This window comes from Ictidomys tridecemlineatus, chromosome 1 (assembly GCF_052094955.1).
Source record: "Ictidomys tridecemlineatus isolate mIctTri1 chromosome 1, mIctTri1.hap1, whole genome shotgun sequence".
NCBI lineage: Eukaryota > Metazoa > Chordata > Mammalia > Rodentia > Sciuridae > Ictidomys > Ictidomys tridecemlineatus.
Genome location: NC_135477.1, coordinates 50,349,427 through 50,367,343, shown reverse-complemented (window position 1 = coordinate 50,367,343; position 17,917 = coordinate 50,349,427). Strand labels below are relative to the sequence as shown.

Sequence of the window (17,917 nt, the reverse complement as noted above, 5' to 3'; positions counted from 1 at the left end):
GGACACTAGGGCACATGGCCCAGGACTGTCCCAAGGATCCCCTCCAGCACAGCGCTGGCCACGGCCCTGAGCCCGAGGCTCGGGCGTTGGCTCCTGGCGATTTTCCGGGGCTGGAGTCTTTGCTCAGGAGCTTTGGGGGGCCTCCCACCTGCATCTGTGCGCCAGGTGTGACGGGCACGGGCACTGGTCACTCTGCCCACCTGCTGGGCGCCCTCGGGAGCGGCCGTCCCTCTGCAGTGAGCTTTGGGCCCAGCTCCCCCCAGGCTCCTGCAGCCTCCTCCAAGGACCTGGCTGATGGGCGCTGATTTAGAGCCTTTCAAAGCCTCTAAAGGAGAGGGAGAGGGAGAGCATCACTCCCCGTCAGGCCCCGAGAAAAACGAGGAGCGTGAAACGGGAAATAAATGAGGGAAGAGGTGAGAGTCCCGAAATCGCCCGGCGGGGAGTCTGCGGGCCCCAGCCCACGCCACGACTGGGGACACCCGGGGCCCGAATTCCCGCCACCCCCCAGCTAGGGCGGTCCACCCAGCACCTCTGGCACTTGGGGGAGAAGACGAGAGCCCCCCACTGGCGTGCGGTGGGTCTCCCGCGTGGGCCCAGGACGGGTCCTGTCCCCTGGAGCCTGTCCCCACCCAAGGATCACCACCCCTCCTCCTCCTCGGACCCCAGACACGTGGGAGGGCAAGGCGCGCCTCCTCCTTCAGGGACAGGCCTGGCCTGGCTCCAGTGGTGCTCAGGGTGCCCTGGAGCCTTGTTTCCTTTTGCAAAGTGGGGGTGCTGGGGTCCCCAGGATGGAGGCTGGGGACACGTGCCCACAGCACAATGATGGCACCTCCGGCCTGGAAGGTGGATGCTATCCAGGGAAGGTGGATGCCACGGGTTGGGAGGGAGCAGCCTGGCAGGGCTGGGCTGCCTGCCCCCTCCCAGCAGGGACCCAGGCCGGGCCCCAGCATCAGCCTCCCTCCGGGGCAGCTGGGCGCCTTGGCCAGGGCAGCTCATCTGTCTGTTCCGCTCGAGTGGCCCCAGAGACACCTCTGGCTGGGGATTAAGCCAGAGGAGGGACAGATTCTGCTGCCAAAGCATAAAGGCCTCACAGAGAACATGATGGAGGAGCTGGCGGGTCCCGGCTGTCATTGCCGAGTGTCCTGGAGTTAAGAATGACACTGTCCTGATGTGGCCCTGGGGACAGCAGTCACCCTCCCCTGGCTTTGATCCCGTCCTCCTCTGGTGCCATGATGGCGTTTGCAGCACAGCAGGTGGAGGAGCTGAGGGTGGCAGCCACTGCTGTCCCCAGAGTGTGAGCTGGCCTGGCCCCAAGGTTGGTGCTGTGTGACCTTGAATCTGGCCTGGGCCTCTCTGGGCTGTTTTCCCCTGCAAACTGGGGCCCAGCCACGGCTCCCTGTCCATCCTGTCATCGGCGATGTCGCCGAGGCCCACTTCTTTCCCCATCACTCCACAGTCAGAAGTTCCAACGGAGGGAAGAGAGGTTTGGGGACGAGGCACGGTTTCACTTCAAATCCTTCCCAAGCTCAGCCCAGGTACAGACGCCCCCCAGCCCCCACACACAGATCACCAGGGAACTGCAGGACCACAGAGCCCATGAACTTGTCCCTGCGTGCCTGGAAAGGAGGGACACGCAGACGAGCTGGCAGTGTTGCCTGCTGGGCTTGAGGGACCTAGGACTGGGCACACCCCACTTCAGCTGTCTCCTGGATTCCAGAGGTTGGGCACCTCACTGAGCCTTCTCTGTGAAATGGACATAATCATACATGTCCACCTCATAAGGCGGTTGACAGTGCATGGAGAGAGCCTAGTGCTTCTGAGACACAGGCACCTGCTGGTACAGGTGAGTGCTAGGAGCTAGCTGCCAGACACAGGTCAGTGCTAGGTGCTAGGTGCTATACACAGGTGAGTGCTAGGTGCTAGGTGCTATCACAGGTGGGCACAGAGACGCCCCCTGCACTGGCCTCAGTGAAGGGTCTGTTCCCTCCGGGCAGGTGGTGGCCGTGGACCCAGACCTGGGGGAGAACGGCACCCTGGTGTACAGCATCCAGCCTCCCAACAAGTTCTACAGCCTCAACAGCACCACGGGCAAGATCCGCACCACCCACGTCATGCTGGACCGCGAGAACCCCGACCCCCTGGAGGCGGAGCTGATGCGCAGGATCGTCGTCTCTGTGGCTGACTGTACGACCCCCACCCACCCTCAGAGCCCCTCCTGGGGGCGGTGGCCCTCCACCCTGGGGCCTGGGGAGACCCCTGGGATGGGTCCTCGGGAGGCTGGGGCTGGCCAGGAGGGCTGTGCCTGGTCACCAGGAGGAGAGTGACACCTCTGTCCAGCTGGACCCCCAGAGCACCCAGGGAGGGGCTGGGGAGGGGCAGGGCCCAGGCTGCCTGGGGAGGGGCTGGACAGGACCCTGACCCTGGCCCCTGCCCGCCCCTCTTCCCTGGGCCCTCCCTCCGCTGTGCTGCAGGTGGCAGACCCCCGCTGAGGGCCACCAGCAGTGCCACAGTGTTTGTGAACCTCCTGGATCTCAATGACAACGACCCCACCTTTCAGAACCTGCCCTTCGTGGCTGAGGTGCTGGAGGGCACCCCCACGGGTGTCTCCGTCTATCAGGTGAGTGTCCCTCACCTTGTCCCTGACAGTCGACGGGTGGCCGGGGGTGCACTTTGCACAGGGGGGCAGGGTTGCCAAACAAGACCCCCAGACGGTGTGCAGGCCACGCCAGGCAGGACAGATGGAGGGACTGGTGGTGGCCCACCAGGTCTGGGCGGGTCCCGGGGGAAGAGGGCCTGAGCCGGTCTTGATGGACAGGTGTGTGGGGGGGGGGCGGGCGGAGGTGGCACCCAGCAGGACAGGGAGGCACAGAGGCGGAGAGGGAGGGAGGGAGGCAGTGGTCAGATGCTGGAAGCCAGGCCAGAGGCCCTCTCCAGGCCTGGCGGAGGGCTGGCCCACAGGGCGGATCCAGAGCCCAGGGAAGGCCCACAGCCTGAGCCCGAGTCCAGCCTTCAGCTCTGACCTCACCTGATTTGCAGGAGGTTTTAAAGAAACTCACTCAAGACTCTGTGGCCCGGAAGAGATGGGCCCATCCTCGACACGGCCCCTCAGCCTCCTGCCTCATCCTTTCTAGTCAGGGAGGCCCTGAAGGTGCCAATTCAGGGGAGATGATACCCCAACAGGAGCCATTTAGAAATTCTGGAAGGTCCTCCTGGTTAACAAAGTCTTGGGGCTGGGGTGTTGTTGCTCAGCCGCAGACACTTGCCTAGAGTATGCAAGGCCCTGGGGTCCATCTGCCCCAAGTACTTACTGCAAAACAAAACACGTGGACTTGGAAGGCCCATCACCATGGGTGTGGGTCCCAATTCCACTACCCATGTGCTGTGTGACTTGGAGAACACTACTTAACCTCTCTGAGTCTCAGCCCCCTGGCTTGGTACCTTACCTGCCTGGCCATGCTGTGGCCATTCAACCAGACGTGGGTGTCAAGCAAGCTGCAGGAGATACACGTGACTGTGGTGTCGTGTCCATTGTAGTTCGTACGTGAGAGATCGTGGGATCAGGTTGACCTGTCCCCATTCAAAGAGGGGAGAGTCGTTTGCCAGGATCCCAGAGTGGGCAGTGCCCGCTGGCTGCCGGGCCTCAGTTTCTCCCCCTGTAAGAGACTGAGTCTCTCAGCAGAGCGCTCTCCCCGGGCCCCCAGCAGGGGGAGCCTCCACCCAGGGAGCCACAGCCAGTCCCCAGGGAGTGGTCCCCAACAGGTCAGGAGGGCTGGGGGGTGAGAGAGTGGACGGAGCCCCAGACCCTGCTCTCGGGGCTCGCAGACAGCAGGGAGGAGATGCCCACCAGCGCACCCCTGAGAAGCGGCTCTGAACCACGAGGAGCGCCTCGGGGGAGCTGGCAGGGTGTGGCTCAGAGACTCTTCCCCCGGGGGAGGGGGTTCTGGGGTGAGCCGCGTGGTCCCCTGGCCCCATCCAGGGGCTCAGCAGTCGAGATTTCTTGTTTTATTTGTCCTTTTTAGATACACAGTAGAGTGCGTTTGACATGTTATACACCATGCAGCACAGCTTAGTCTAAGGAGGATCTCATTCTTGAGGGTGTCCATCGGGTGGAGTTTACTGTCGTGTGTTCATATATGAACAGAGGAAGGTTGTGTCCGACTCATTCCGCTGTCTTTCCCACACCCCTCCGTTCCCTTCATTCCCCTTTATCTAATCCACTGAACTTCTATTCTCTGCCCCTCTTGTTGTGTGTTAGCAACTCGTATCAGGGAGAACAATTGGCCTTTGGTTTGGGGGGACTGGCTTATTTCACTTAGCATGATAGCCTCCAGATCCATCCGTTCCCTGGCAAATGCCATAATTTCATTCTTCTTTATGGCTGAGTAGTATTCCATTCATTCATCTGTTGAAGGGGCTTTGAACTGGCCAACTGCTGCAAGCCAGCATCACAGGCTGGAGGACGAGGGGAGATTTCTGGGCCACTGGAGAGTTTGGGGAACCCAGGGCCCGCTGGAAGGAACCTGGGAGGCCTTACTCAGGGGAAGTCCTAGAAAGTTCCAGAAAGTCCCTTCCCTGCCCACCTGCAGCCTCACCCAGTGCTTCTGGACAGCAGCCCACCTGGACCTCTGTCAGCTCTCTCAAGCTGTCCTTAGAGAGCCTCCAGGAGGCACACTGGGGCAGTGGCCTGGCACCTCACACAGCCTGTCTCCTCCCTCAGGTGGTGGCCATTGACCTGGACGAGGGCCTGAACGGGCTGGTGTCCTACCGCATGCAGGTGGGCATGCCCCGCATGGACTTCCTCATCAACAGCAGCAGCGGCGTGGTGATCACCACCGCCGAGCTGGACCGCGAGCGCATCGCTGAGTACCAGCTGCGGGTGGTGGCCAGCGACGCGGGCACGCCCACCAAGAGCTCCACCAGCACGCTCACCGTCCGCGGTGAGGAGACCAGCCTCGCAGGGGCGGGGGGCGTCCATACTCACCACGGTGCCCACTGGCCACGGGCACCCTGCCCAGCTGGACCCTTCAGCACCTCACAGCTCGCCCGTCTCTGCCATGCTAAGGATGCCAGCAAAGCCTGTCCCCATCTGGCCACCGCCATCAGGGCCCCAGACCCTGCCAAGGTCCCCCCACCCCTCCTGGTCTCTGACCCCAGGAGACACAGGGAGGTCGGAGCCGGCCCTGGGACCCCCAGGGGGGAGCAGGCAGGGGAGGGCGGGGGGCCTGTGGAGGGAGCCTTGGTCTTGGGAGAGTCTCTCTGGAGAGTGAAGGGTCTCCCCGACCTGGGAGAAGGCAGCCACATCCCCAGGTTCCCCAAGATTGTCCCCCTGAGCTGACCCTCAGGGCCCGGGTGGAGGACATTCTCATCTGCTTGGGATGTGCCTTTAATTGTCCAGACAGGGTGGGGACACAGACGTGAGTCATGGCCACCGGGCCAGGAGTGACTCCAGGGAAACAGGTGCCGAGCTTAGACTGCACGGAGACCCGTCCCCTCAGCCCATTCTGTCCGTCTGGCTCCTGTGGCTCCACAGGCGTGGAGGAGGCCAGCTGTGTGGGGGAGGGAGCTCAGCAGGCACGCCTGCTGGCCCCCACTCAGGACCCAGGACGGAGGCCACATCTCTGTCCTGTCGACCCACGGCTTGTCCCTGGGAGCCTGGTGCCAGGTGGAAGACCGGCTTCTTCACCACGATTAACAGGGAGGGGACCCAGAGGGCCTCTCCCCAGGGCTCAGCAGAGGCCACAGCGTCCCACGAGCCCATTACTGTCCCTGCGGGTACCACGGGGGGTAGCCCATATGGCGGGGCCCTTTCCCTGTGAAGGTCACCCCAAGCCCGCCAGCCTCAGGAAGAGAGGCCTGGCACATGGAGCTGGGGGAAATCTTTGGGGGAAACTCAACCTTGTGGGGGAGGAGTCCTTCACGCCCCAGGCCTCCCCAAGAGCCTGCCCCCCCCCCATTCTGTCCCTGGGACTTTAGACCAGTCCCTTGGCTCTGAGTCTCTGTATCCCCAGCTTGGGGCTGTGCCCGAGGGTGCCCGCCTCCTAGGGATGCCCGGTGGCCTGCGTGGGGTCCTGTGAGGATGGCACTTAGCGCATGGAAGAGCCTACCCCGTCCCTGTGATTGTCACTGTGATCTCTGCTGTCATTGTCAGGCACGGTCCAGAGGGATTCTGGAATTTTCTCTCCTCTCTTTGACAGTATGAGCAGCAATCAGCCCAGAGGCAGGGCCATGAGGGAGCTCTGGTCAGCTCCGCTCTGGCCCAGCAGGCACAGGAGGCCGGGGCTCATGGCCAGCAGGCGTTGGCACAAGCGCCACTCAAGGCTGGCGGCTCCCTTGCAAATCCCACTCCTGCTGGGTGCGGGGCAGGAGCCTGAGGAGCCGGGCCTAGCTCGTGTCCCCGTGTCCCCGTGTCCACAGTGCTGGACGTGAACGACGAGACGCCCACCTTCTCCCCGGCCGTGTACAACGTGTCCGTGTCCGAGGACGTGCCGCGGGAGTTCCGGGTGGTCTGGCTGAACTGCACCGACAACGACGTGGGCCTCAACGCCGAGCTCAGCTACTTCATCACAGGTGGGCGGCCTGCGGCTGGAGCGGCGGCCTCGGGGCTCGGGGCTCGGGGCTCGGGGCTCGCCCCTGCGTCACGGAGGGTGTGCAGCGTTCCCCAAGGGCCCTGCAGCTCCATCACTCTGGTCGGGCTCCCTGGGGACCTCCCGAACCTGTCAAGGGGTGACCCAGGGGAGGGAGGACTGGCTGGCTTCCCCCTGCACCCCAAGTCAGGGTGAGGAAGAGTGACTGGGGTACGTGGCCTGTCCTTCCCCGGGGACCCCTTACCCACATGGAGAACGCCCATCTGCTTAGAGGCAGCCGGCTTGGGGGGCCTCAGTCAGTTGGTTTAGCTTTAAAATGGTGACCAGCTCCCCCCTGGACAGCCGTGGCCAAAGATGATGGGGCCCTGTCCTGTCGCGACCAGGAACACGAGCCACGATGGATTAGCCACGTCTGCCGCGGTGGCAGGATGGACAGGATGGCGGTCCTTCCCTGGGCTGGGCATCCTTCTGGGCACCCTTCACCCGAGAAGTGCCAGGACACGCGGGGGTGGGGAGAGTCGGCAGCCCTCAGCCCTCAGCCCTCCAGTGGCCCCTCTACAGGGCTGTCCCCTCTCTGCTCACGACTGGCCCGCAGCCACATCACGCGCACCCAAGCACATGCCTACTATGCGCGCTTGCACACGTGTGCAGTGCGCACTCTGGCTCCCTGACTCCTCTGGCCTGGAGCTTGGACTCCGCGGCTCACAGCCCGTCCAGGGCCGCTGCAGCCACTCGCTTCCCTACCCGACGGGGCGACCTCCAGCCTGGTCCTCAGGACTGACCCAGGAAAGGCGAGGTACCCAGAGCCTGCACGTGGCAGTCAGCGCCAGGGCTCAGTCACCAACACTAATTATTCCTTAGTTCTTCCTGTCCCTGCTGGAAGCCAGATGTGTCCTTACACATGGTACTTCACACACTGGGGAGTGCTAGAGGAGTGGGGCCAGGACACTTCCAGGGGCAAACCAGCAAGGACAAGGGAGCTCTTGGCAGCCCCAGGACGCACTCCCGGGACTCAAGGGGCGGGTTCTGGCCTGCTGAGAGCCCTTCCAGATCCTCTGCAGAGTCCTGGTCCCAGCTCTCCCCAAACCTAGTACCGTGGCGCCCTCTGCTGCCCAGAGTGCGACACTGCCTGCAGCTCACAGGGGAGGGGTTCCCATGTGGTCCCCAGCCCTGTGCAACCACAGAGAAGAGACCCTCACGCTTCCCACCTGTCCTGGAACGCAGGAAGACTGTCTCTGTCCACCCGCCCTGCTCTTCACACACCGGTGCCTCCATACAGACTGGATCTCAGCCGTGCCCTGCTAGCCCTGGAGATCCAGGGCCTGAGCAACGCTCAGCTGAGCCCAAAGTCCTGGGCCACATTTCAAAGCTCCCACTCAAGTTAACTGCTCAGCCACTTCTGCAGGGAGGCAGGGGGCAGAGTGGAGAAGGGGCAGCATGTCATGACCTCAGAAAAGGACCCGTTTCTCCTCTCTGTCAAATGGAGGTTAAATGAACCCATCAACGTGGAATGGCCAGGATGTAGTAGGTGCTCAATAAACGTTATGCCCCTATGTCCAGGAACCTGGCCCATGCAGCTGTGCCCTCATCGCAGCCCCTGGGGAGGGCTGACCTGAGCATGGCACTCCCTCCTGGGCCACCCCAGGCATGCAGCAGAGACTTGGGGGGCAGCTCCCTTTGCCTGATCCTGGAGCTCTGCTACCAACCCGAAGCTTCCTTCTCTTCTATCCACAGAGGGAAACGTGGACGGGAAGTTCAGCGTGGGCTACCGCGATGCCTTTGTGAGGACGGTGGTGGGGCTGGACCGCGAGACCACTGCCGCATACACACTTGTCCTGGAGGCCATCGGTACGTGCCAGCTGGGCCACACACACACCACCAACACGGCCTCACGGGGCAGAGTTCACATGGAGGCTCCCAGAGGCCAGGCGTGGAGCCAAAGGAGGGACTCTGCCCTGAGGCCAGTGAACAAAGTGCCACCAAGCGCTGGCACTTGCAGCCCAGGCTCACGCTCCGGGCTGTACGTGAAGCTTAGGATGCTAAGGCAGGGCTTCCTGGGAGCCAGCAGAGGCCAGCAGGGAGACCCCCGCTGCAGCGCCAGGCCAAAGAGAGCGGGAAGGGAGCAGGGAGGGCGCAGGCGCATGGGCACACGGGGGGCAGGAACAGGGAGTGGGCGAGGCCGAGGAGGGCTTCCGAGATGCCCTGGAGCCAGGTCGGACTCTCTGGATGGCCCGTTTAAAAATAGAATAAGCTGACCTCAGCTCTGTGGGCTCCCAGAACCAGTCCACGGAGACCTCGCGGGAGGTGCGACTGGATTCAGGCCCAGGTGGAGCCATCTGGCCTGGGGATCCACGTTGGCTGGCTCTTCCTGCCCTGCATCACCTGGTGGCGGCAAATCATTGCAGCAGCCCCACCCACCCACCCCGCCTTTCCACCCTCTCAGGTTCAAGTGCAGGCAGGGCAGACAGACCTTGCTTCTTACACAGGGCCCCAGCAGAAGCCGCAGATTAGCTCGGATTAGTTCTGTCTGTCCCAGGGCCGTCACTGAGCCTTTGTTGTGACCAGGGGACTGAGGTGCATGGGTTGGTTAGGCCTAAGCCCCGGGCCCATGCCTGGAGCTGGGGCAGAGCCTCCTGCCCGGAATCCCAGGCCTCAGAGTCAGAGAGTGGGGGACAGTCAACAGAGGAACACTCAGGGCCTGGTCTGAGGGAGAGAGAGAGAGAGAAAGCAGTTTTCCCAAGGTTGGCCTACACTAGAGAGAGAAGACCAAGATCAGAAAGCTCTCGGTTTGCCAGGCGCCGAGGTGCACAACTGTAATCCCAGCGGCTTGGGAGGCTGAGACAGGAGGATCGCGAGTTCAAAGCCAGCCTCAGCAACAGTGAGGCGCTCAGCAACTCAGGGAGACCCTGTCTCTAAATAAAATGCAAAAGGGCTGGGGGTGTGGCTCAGTGGTTAAGCACCCCTGGGTTCAATCTCTGGTACCAAAAAAGAAAGAAAGAAAAATTGACCGCTCGGTCGGTTGACCTGGGTTTGGGAAGCCTAAGGCTGGACTGGAAATCTGGACTTTGATCTTCAGGCAGTTGGGAGCCTTTCAGGGCCCTGGAGGGTAGGGGGCGGGATGAGCTGTCTGACTCACTGTTTCCGGTGCAGTTCATCCCCAGTCCAACCTGCCTGGACACCCCCGTCCTGTTTCTGCCCACCCTTGAAGACCCCTCATCCCCTCTGAGTCCAGCCGCAGTTTCGGAGGAAAGGGCTCAGGCTCCGACATTCTGGGTGGCCTCCCAGCTCAGCGTCCCCAGCCGGGGCCAGTGAGCAGGCCCCTCGGGGTGGCGGGAGGCTAGGCTGGGGGAGAGCTTGGGAGGTAAGAGGATCTGCCTGGGGAGGTGACTGCATCCGGCATGTGGCCAGCTAGCCTGGGGCAGAAGCAGAGTCACCCTTGGTTCCCAGCCAACTCCAGCTACCACGCCTCTCCCTGGGGTGACCACCCTGGCCTGGTCACAAACATTGGGCGCAGCTCCTTCCTCCAGGGAGGACAACCCAACAGCTGTCCTGGGCAGGGCCAAGGCTTCCACCCTCACCCACCCCAGGCTGGGAGGGTTCTGCAGAGTCCCCGATGGACACCTAGGGTTTAGGAGCCAGGACCAGGCCCCTGAGTGCAGACCCCCCCACCCCCAGCCAGATCTGCCCTGCGGCCCGTCTCTAAGCCCCAGGGTTTTAATAGCAGTGACAGCTCTTGTTTAAGAGTTCAGATATTCCATTTCTTTTGAGAAATTGTGATCGTGGGTGTCCCACATTCTGCCCACCATCGATGGACAGGAGCAGAGGACAGCTCCCTCCCCTGTTCCTCACCCCCAGCTGCTGGCTCTGCCATCTCACAGCCTGTGTCTGTGTCCTCCATTTGCATCACAGATTGGGTGGCTTGAAACACCAGAATGTATCTCTCCTGGGTCTGGAAGTTCACAAGGAGGGGTCAGCAGGGCCGCAGTCCCTCCGCGGGCTCTAGGGGAGAACCCTTCCCCGACGCCCGGTTTCCCATGGCTGTGGGTGCTCCTTGGCTGGTGGCTTCATCTCCATGTGACCTTCTCCCTGTCTCAAGTCTCCTTCTGCCTTCTCTCTCTTTTCTTTTTTGAGACAGGGTGGGACTCAGTTGCCCAGGCTGGCCTTAAACTTGCAGTCCTCCTGCCTCAGACCCTCGAGTGCTGGCCCTACAGACAGGCGTGCACCTCCCCCCCCCCCAGCATGTCTCTCCCATAAAGATGCTTATTGTTGGGTCTAGGTCCCACCTGAAGGTCCGGGATGATCTCTTCTCAAGATCCTTAACTTAATTACATCTTCAAAGACCCTTTTTCCAAAAAAAATCAGCATTCGCAGGTCCCCAGGCATTGGGCCATTTCACCTGCTGGGTGCCTCAGTTGCCTCCTCTGTGAAATGGGTGAGGACTGAGAACAGTGCCCAGTGCATGGTCCTGTTTCTGTGTGCTGTTGGTGTCATGGTGGGAAGAGAAAGAGTCACCATTGCAAACACCCGGCCCGTGGGGCAGAACAGGGCGGGGGTCTGGCTGGAGCCCAGGAGCGGGCAGGGGCCCGGAAAGCTGCCCCTCAGGAAGCCACTAACTGTCCTCCTAAAACTCCCACAGACAACGGCCCCGTAGGCAAGCGACGCACTGGCACGGCCACCGTGTTTGTCACCGTCCTGGACGTGAACGACAACCGGCCCATCTTTCTGCAGAGCAGCTACGAGGCCAGCGTCCCCGAGGACATCCCCGAGGGCCACAGCATCGTGCAGGCAGGTGGCCCGGGACCCCGTGGTCAGGCGGGCTGGGAGCAGGCAGGGCCACCCTCGGCTCTGAGAGCACTACTCGGTGGCGTTATGGCATGGGGGGATGGAAAGGGGAGAGGTCCTGAGGAGGACCTGGGACAGGGCCTGGCTCCCCAGCAAACAGAAAGGCCTTGGCCTCTCTCTCCCAGCTCCTCTGCACCCCACCCCACCCCAAAGGGCCTTTCAGAGTGGAGAGGGGACACAGAGGTCACACTTTCCCAGAAGGGAGCTGAGGAGAGAGAGCCAGGGCCCGGAGGCCAGAACAGAGGGGCTTTCACAGCCCTTGGCCCAGCTCCCCTCTTGGGACACAGACAACTGAAGAAGAAAGGGCTCTTTGGGCCCAGAGTAGGGTGGCGGCTAAGAGGCTCCAAGGAACCGGAGGACCCGCCTCCGCAGCCCTGAGGCCTGGTTGCCGGGAGAGGGCGGGAAGAATGGCTCCCTTCCCCACTCAGGGGCTTTCCAGCTGCACTCAGAGGGGCAGCCAAACACTGCAAAGCTGGGCCTGCCCGCCAGGCAGGTTCCTGTGCTGGGATGGGAGGAAGCGGGAGCTGGGAGTGTGCCCAGGTTCCCCACGAGGAGCAGGAGACAGGAGGAGACAGGAAAGGAGACCAAGGAACTGGGAGATAGGAAGCCCCGGGGACTTACAAGGCCTGGGGCGGGTTCTGGAAGGAGGAAGGAGAAGGATTTCCCTGCTCCGGCCTCAGCTGGTGCAGACTTGCAGAGCCCTGCACCTGAAGCTGTGAGCCTCCCCCTGTGGTACCTGAGAGGCCTCCCAGGACCTGCCGCTGCCTGCCCACTTAGGGGCACAGCCAGAGCTTTGAGAGCCTCCTCCCACCCCCCACCCCCCCCAGGAAGAGAACACAAGAGCAGAGCCTGCTGACCAGGGGACCCTGGGGGTGCTGGACCCACTACCGACTGAGTCAGCCCGGGGTGTCTCGGAGAGGCCCTGGGGGAAGTGAACCAGGAAGGGGTGACCAAGCAGGAAGGGAGGGAAGAACAAGACCCCGTGGGGGGAGGCCTGCCTTACTTCCCAGCCCCGAGAATTGGTTTCTATCTACACAACAGTCCTCAGACCAACACCCTAGAGTTCTTGAGTGACATCGGGCTCCCTCTTGTCCCCCACTTTGCAGGGAGAACTTCGGGGCCTTAGGGTGCCTTCTCCCAGGCCCTGGTAAGAGTTTTTGCAAAGCTGGGCTCCCTCTTTGAGGTCACGCTAAGCCAGAGAGAAAGACAGTGATGACTCCACCCAGGCCAGCCGGAGGCAGTGGTCCTGTAGGAGCAGCAGGTGTGCTCGGCAGGCTCCGCCAGGACCCCTGCTGCCCTGGGGAGGGGGATGCTGGCAGCGGGGCCACCCTCGCTCCAGTAACGGGCCCCACGCCTCTGCCAGAGCTGGTGAGTCAAAGCAAGGACTGGCTCTCTGTGCTCCCAGGCTGGCAGAAGAGAGGGTGCGGACAAGACTGCCACCCGCTGCCCACAGGAGGCTGCTCTCGGCTCCCTGACAGGTGGGCACGGAGCTCCAGGCAGGAGGGCAGCTCCCTTGGAGGACTAAGGAAGGCCTTGCACAGAAGGCCTCGGGGGGAAGCACACGCCCCCGGTGGAGAGGCCAGGTGGTCTCGGGTCAAGGTGAGGGTAAAAGATGAACTGGGCCAGCTCCCAGAGTCCTCTGCTCACAGTGGCATGGGCACAGCCCGTGGGCATTAGGGCCCCGGTGAAGGATCAGAGCTGAGAAATGGCACAGTCAGAGCTCAGTCCTCAAGGAGACCTGGCCAGCCGCACTGTGGGTCACTGTGGGTGGGGCCTGGCCCGCTGACTCTGGGACAGGGGCTGGACATTTTAGGTCCCCTCTTCCCAGGCTCCAAATCTGATGTCCAACCAAAGTGATTAGCATTGGCCTTGGGAAGAGAGGCCAAGGACATGGGGTTCTAAGAAGGACATCCTGGGCAGGATTCCTTTGGCAGGTCAGTCAGTAGCCAGGTGCATGGACAGCGGACTTGTGTGGTCCAGGCCCGAGGACCCGCGGCTGTCCTGGAGGTCTGGTAGCATACCAGAGGGAAGGCGGCTCCCTGTGTTCTGTGTCTTCAGAGGCCAGTGGCATCCCTCGAGCTGCTGACGGTGGCCAGCCCCCTTGCACACTGACAAGCCTCTTCCTGGCTTCTGGCAGGAACCTCTTCACCCATCCCGGCCCCTTCCTGGTCAGTTCCAGCCTGGGCAGCTGAGTGGGCTGCTAAGACAGGGGTCCAGGGCCCCTAGCCAGCACCCAGGCGTCTGATCACCAGGAGGCTGAGGCTGTCCACGGGTCAGCAGGCAGATGCTGGCAGGGCAGGAAACCAAGACAAGGAGTCCCTGGGTCCCTTTGCCTTGGGCACCGAGATGGTGCAGGTGGTAGGACAGGGCCCTGCCTGGGTATAGGCTGAGCTGGGTTTGGCCCTGGAATCAGGGGCAGACTTCCTCTTGGGGGACAGGGGTGCTGTTTCCAGGAGTGGTTGGTGCCTGGTTACCAGAAAGGGACCCTAGAGAGTTCCGGGTTGCACCCCCAGAGCCTCAGGCCAAGGGCACAGATGGCCAGGAGAGCTCACCTCTTGATCCTGGGATCTTTTAGCAAGAGCAGCAAGAGGTCCACAGAAAAGAGTGTGTTGTTCAGGGACCACCTTTGGGAAAGGACCCTTGCTGGGTGCCCAGGGCAGCCCTGGAGGTGAGCACAGGGCCCAGGTGGCTTGGAGTCCCAGAAGTCCCAGGCGGGAGGATCTGCCGGGGGTGGAGGATAGTGGGGGCATCTGTTTGGAAACGCCTGTCACATTTTGGTCGATTCCGTGCAGTCACAGCTGCCCGGGGTGTTGTCGTGGCCTGGCAGTGGCCGTGGAGGGGCCGTGAGCCGCTCCCTCCGGAAGCCGTGCAGAGAGCGGCGCAGGGAGCCCAGGCGCTTCCAAAGCCGGAGCCGGGGCTCGCTGGGGCTCTCGGGGTGGTGGGGCATGCACTCGCGGGCCCTGCGGTGGCGGGGGTCCAGAGCAGCCGGCCTGCAGAGGATCAGGAACAGTAGACAAGAAGCCAGCAGGAGGAAGATGCAGGCCAGGGCGATGAGCACAGGGAGGGGGTCCGTCGCCCCAGTGAGAGTCCCAGGGGTGACAGGAGCCGTGAAGGTGTCCTGGGGGCTGGCGGCCCTGGGGCTGGAGAGACTGGAGCCCTCTGTGCTCATGTCTCCTGCAACAGAAAGGAACCGAAGGTCAGCACAGGTCAGCGGAACCCGAGGCTCAGGGCAGGGAGAGACTTATCTGGGGACATCGATGGGGACTGGGCCTGGTGAAACCAGGTAGCATGATGGCCATGTGATAGGTTACGACAGTGAGGCCCAGAGAGGTAGCAAGGCCCCGGGCCTGTCCCACCAGTTTGTAAGTGGTGGAGTGGACCTGGACTGGGGCCTCTTCCCCTCTCGCCCCTGCCCATCTGTCACGGAGGAGACAGAGGGTAATGCCTTTCACATTTAGAAACCAATTCTGACGAATGGCTGTACTCTTAGACCTGAAAGTTTGGAATCAAAATCCAAGTCCATCAATAACTTGTCCTGTGACCAGGGCAAGTCATAGGTTATAAGTTAGCTGGCAGGGGCCCTGGTGCTGCAGACGAGGGTCCCCAGGCTTCACCAGGTCTTGGCAGCACCTTTAGCTGTGATTTTAGAAAAAGAGAAACAGAGGTTCCGTAAACATCTGGAAGCCTGGCTCCTCTCAAAACTCCAGAAATTCACCACTGGCCACACTGGGCCATGGGCCTTTCTGGTACCAGCAGCTGCCCACTTTAGACAGGGAGCCCAGCCCACCACGCACCCTCAGGTCCAGCGCACACCTGCCTGGCTCCGTGAATGTTCCCGTGGCTGCCGTCCGATGCAGTCCAACCTGTTCCCATGACAGGCAGGGAAGTCAAGGCCCGGAGAGGGGAAGGCCAAGCCCAGGGTCCCTTTGTGAGCCAGTGGCTAAGCAAAGGCCAAAAGCAAGTTCCCGGACTCCTGGCCACGTCTCCTTCCTACCCCTTGGGCCCCCAACCCACCCCCTGAGCTGCTCTAGGAACAGGTGGGAAATAAGCCCACAAGGAGTTGGCCAGGTGGGCCGGACCTGCCCAGAGCTCATGCACTTCCAGGCCTTCCTGTTAGGTTCAAGGTCATCCCAGGACGGCAGGTGTCTGTGGAGATACAGAGACTGAGCTTTTGGCTTCCTGTGGCTGGGTGGCAGATAAGGCATGGACAGGGAGGACAGGTGGGCAGGCTCCCTGGAAGCACTGGCTGCCCCCCAGCCCAGGCCTATGGTCCTGCTCCCTGGATCTGGCCCCAGGTACTGGGCTCTTCCAGTTTCCCAAGGGAAGCCAGAAACTGGATTTTTTTTTTTTTTAAGATAAATATTCCTGATGTTTCAATGTTGGCAACTCATTCAATGTGTTTAAAGCAACATGGAGGAAAACAAGCAAGAGGGAGACAACAAAGGCCAAATAAACTGGATTCCAAACATTTTGAAATGGATTTTCCGATATTTGAAACACTCCACCGGCCAATTCTAATCTCAATGGGCTCCGTCCAGCTCACAGGCCGGCATTTATGATCTCTGAATTCTACAGACACAGGACAGGAGATTCAAAAGAGGGTCTAATATGACTGATTGTTTCTGTTCAACCCTGGAGTCTTTCCTGAGGCCAAGAAGAGCAGAGCTTCCTCTTCCCCACGGCAGCTTAGTCTGACCCAGGTCTCAAGAGTCAAGTTTCAGCTGGGCACAGGGTCCCACACCTGCAACCCCAGCTGCTGGGGAGGCTGAGGCAGGGGGATCTCAAGTTCACAGCCAGCCTTGGCAACTAAGCAAGACCCTGTCTCAAAAAAATAAAAAGGGCTGGGGATGTAGCTCAGTGGTAGAGTGCCCCTAGGTTCAGTCCCCAGAACCCAAAAAAGAAAGAAGGAAAGGTTGAGAGACCAGACAGACAGACAATTCTCCAGCACCAAAACCCAGCAGGAGAGACTCGTCCTGCCCAGGTTCTGCGTATAGCTATGTGAATCCCTGTCGGCAGGCAGCGGGGAGGGGAGCATGGCCGCCCAGTCCTCCAGCCCTGGAGCCCCTGTCCTACCCCAGGTACTCACCGGTAGCTTCAGGACCTAACTTCTGGCTCCCTGCGCCCAGCAGACTGAGGGCTTCCAGAGCTCCCACCCCACTTCCCACGGGCCCCTCCACTCCCCCCCTGGCACTTCCAGACAGAAAACGACCCCTCCCAGCTCCCGCCTGGAAACTCTGACGCCCGTCTAGCTGCCCAGGGCCTCCGCCCTTCAGGCATCAAGCCGGAGGGCTCTCTGGCTGGGCACTATGTGCGGGTTGGCCCTTCCTTGAGTCTGAGCAGCAGGAGGGGTGGGGTGGACCCGCTGCGTCTCCCTCCGGGCCCAGCTGTCCCTCTAGGCTGGCCTGGGAGGGGGCTGGAGAAAGGAGAGGAGAGTCTGAGCTGGAAGAAGCTTTGATTCTACCAGTGCTGGTGTCGGACGTCCAGGGCCTCCCGATAGACTGGGAGAAGCCGGCAGGCCACCCAGAGGTCCGGGCTCCAGGCCTTAGGCCGGCTTCAGTCAAAACGAGACTGGACCATTCCTGGGGTGCCCTAGAGCATGGGGGATCCAGCCACCAGGCTCTGTCCACACCCTCTGCTGACCAGCCAGCGAGGGCCAGCTGGGTCACAGGAAAGAGGCCCTCCAAGTCAAGCCAGGGATGGTCTTGGACACAGTGGGAACTGAAGTCCTACTCTGGCTGCATCATGCAAGCTCACTCTAGAACCTTCTCCCTTCCTTCAGAGTCTCACAGAATGGGGCCTGTAAGAGCAGAGAGGCCTGTGTGGCCTGGGCCTCGAGACCTCACTGTCCCTGTCTGCTCTCTGCAGAACCAGAGGGCTTGCCGAGGCCTGAGCACACCTCAGTCCTCCCCAGGGCCCCCCAGCAGGGGTCTCACCCCCATTCCCTCCCCAGACCTGCTCTGCGGTCCCCGAGCACTGACCTCAGAGCCAGCCCTCGGCAGGCTGAGCTCGGTGAGCAGGGTCCTCAGCCGTCCAGCGGAGGCCCCCGGGACCCCACCAGGCCCTGGGCTGTGCCGCGCCTGCACCCTCCGTCGGCCAGGCCTGGCGGAGCGGGTCACTCCCAGCTCTCCAGCTGGACCTGGCTTTGCAGAGAGTTGGCCCTGCCTTGGGGGAGGGGACAGCCAGGAGGGTAGGGATGGCAACTGGGGGGGAAGAGGAGAGGGGCTGCCGCCTCACTCTGGCCGGTCTCCTTGGAGGCCTCTCAGGGGCGGAGGAGCTGGGGGAACAGGGGCGGGTGGAACTGTCCCCAGGCCACTCAGCGCTCACCTTCTCCCTTGGAAGTTCCAACAGCCTGGTGGGCGCGTCAGCCAGCGGGTGGCTATTCAGCGCCTGCCAGCCCCCAGGTTACTGGGGAGAGAAGCGGCAGGAGGGGAGCGGAGGAATGATGGGCCCTGGCAGCCCTGAGGCCCCCTGCCGCATCCCCTGGCCCAGCC

The 17,917-nt window shown here is 62.0% G+C and overlaps 2 protein-coding genes across 9 annotated transcripts in view; one reads left to right on the top strand and one right to left on the bottom strand.

Annotated features, from left to right (window-relative positions):
* The window catches only part of Cdh23 (cadherin related 23), a 377,491-nt gene that overhangs the window by 278,189 nt on the left and 81,385 nt on the right, over positions 1-17,917 (top strand). For all 7 annotated transcript variants that reach the window (XR_013435513.1, XR_013435512.1, XR_013435514.1 and 4 more), the window contains 6 exons: positions 1,995-2,184; positions 2,472-2,617; positions 4,718-4,937; positions 6,415-6,567; positions 8,319-8,432; positions 11,221-11,369. Coding sequence is in view for 4 of the 7 variants with exons in the window: in XM_078040863.1 (XP_077896989.1) it covers positions 1,995-2,184; positions 2,472-2,617; positions 4,718-4,937; positions 6,415-6,567; positions 8,319-8,432; positions 11,221-11,369 (972 nt within the window). In the remaining 3 variants the exon portion in view is untranslated. The remainder of the gene's footprint in view (positions 1-1,994; positions 2,185-2,471; positions 2,618-4,717; positions 4,938-6,414; positions 6,568-8,318; positions 8,433-11,220; positions 11,370-17,917) is intronic.
* C1H10orf105 (chromosome 1 C10orf105 homolog) lies at positions 10,283-17,707 on the bottom strand. Of its 2 annotated transcripts, none has more exons than XM_040272153.2 (2): positions 17,405-17,707; positions 10,283-14,600 (listed from the first exon to the last, which is right to left on the bottom strand). In XM_040272153.2, exon 2 carries the CDS (start codon positions 14,593-14,595, stop codon positions 14,194-14,196), a length of 402 nt encoding a protein of 133 aa, XP_040128087.2. In that variant the 5' UTR covers positions 14,596-14,600; positions 17,405-17,707; the 3' UTR covers positions 10,283-14,193. The 2 variants fall into 2 exon arrangements, with proteins under 2 accessions (XP_040128087.2, XP_040128088.2); XM_040272154.2 differs by lacking the exon at positions 17,405-17,707 and adding an exon at positions 16,513-16,568.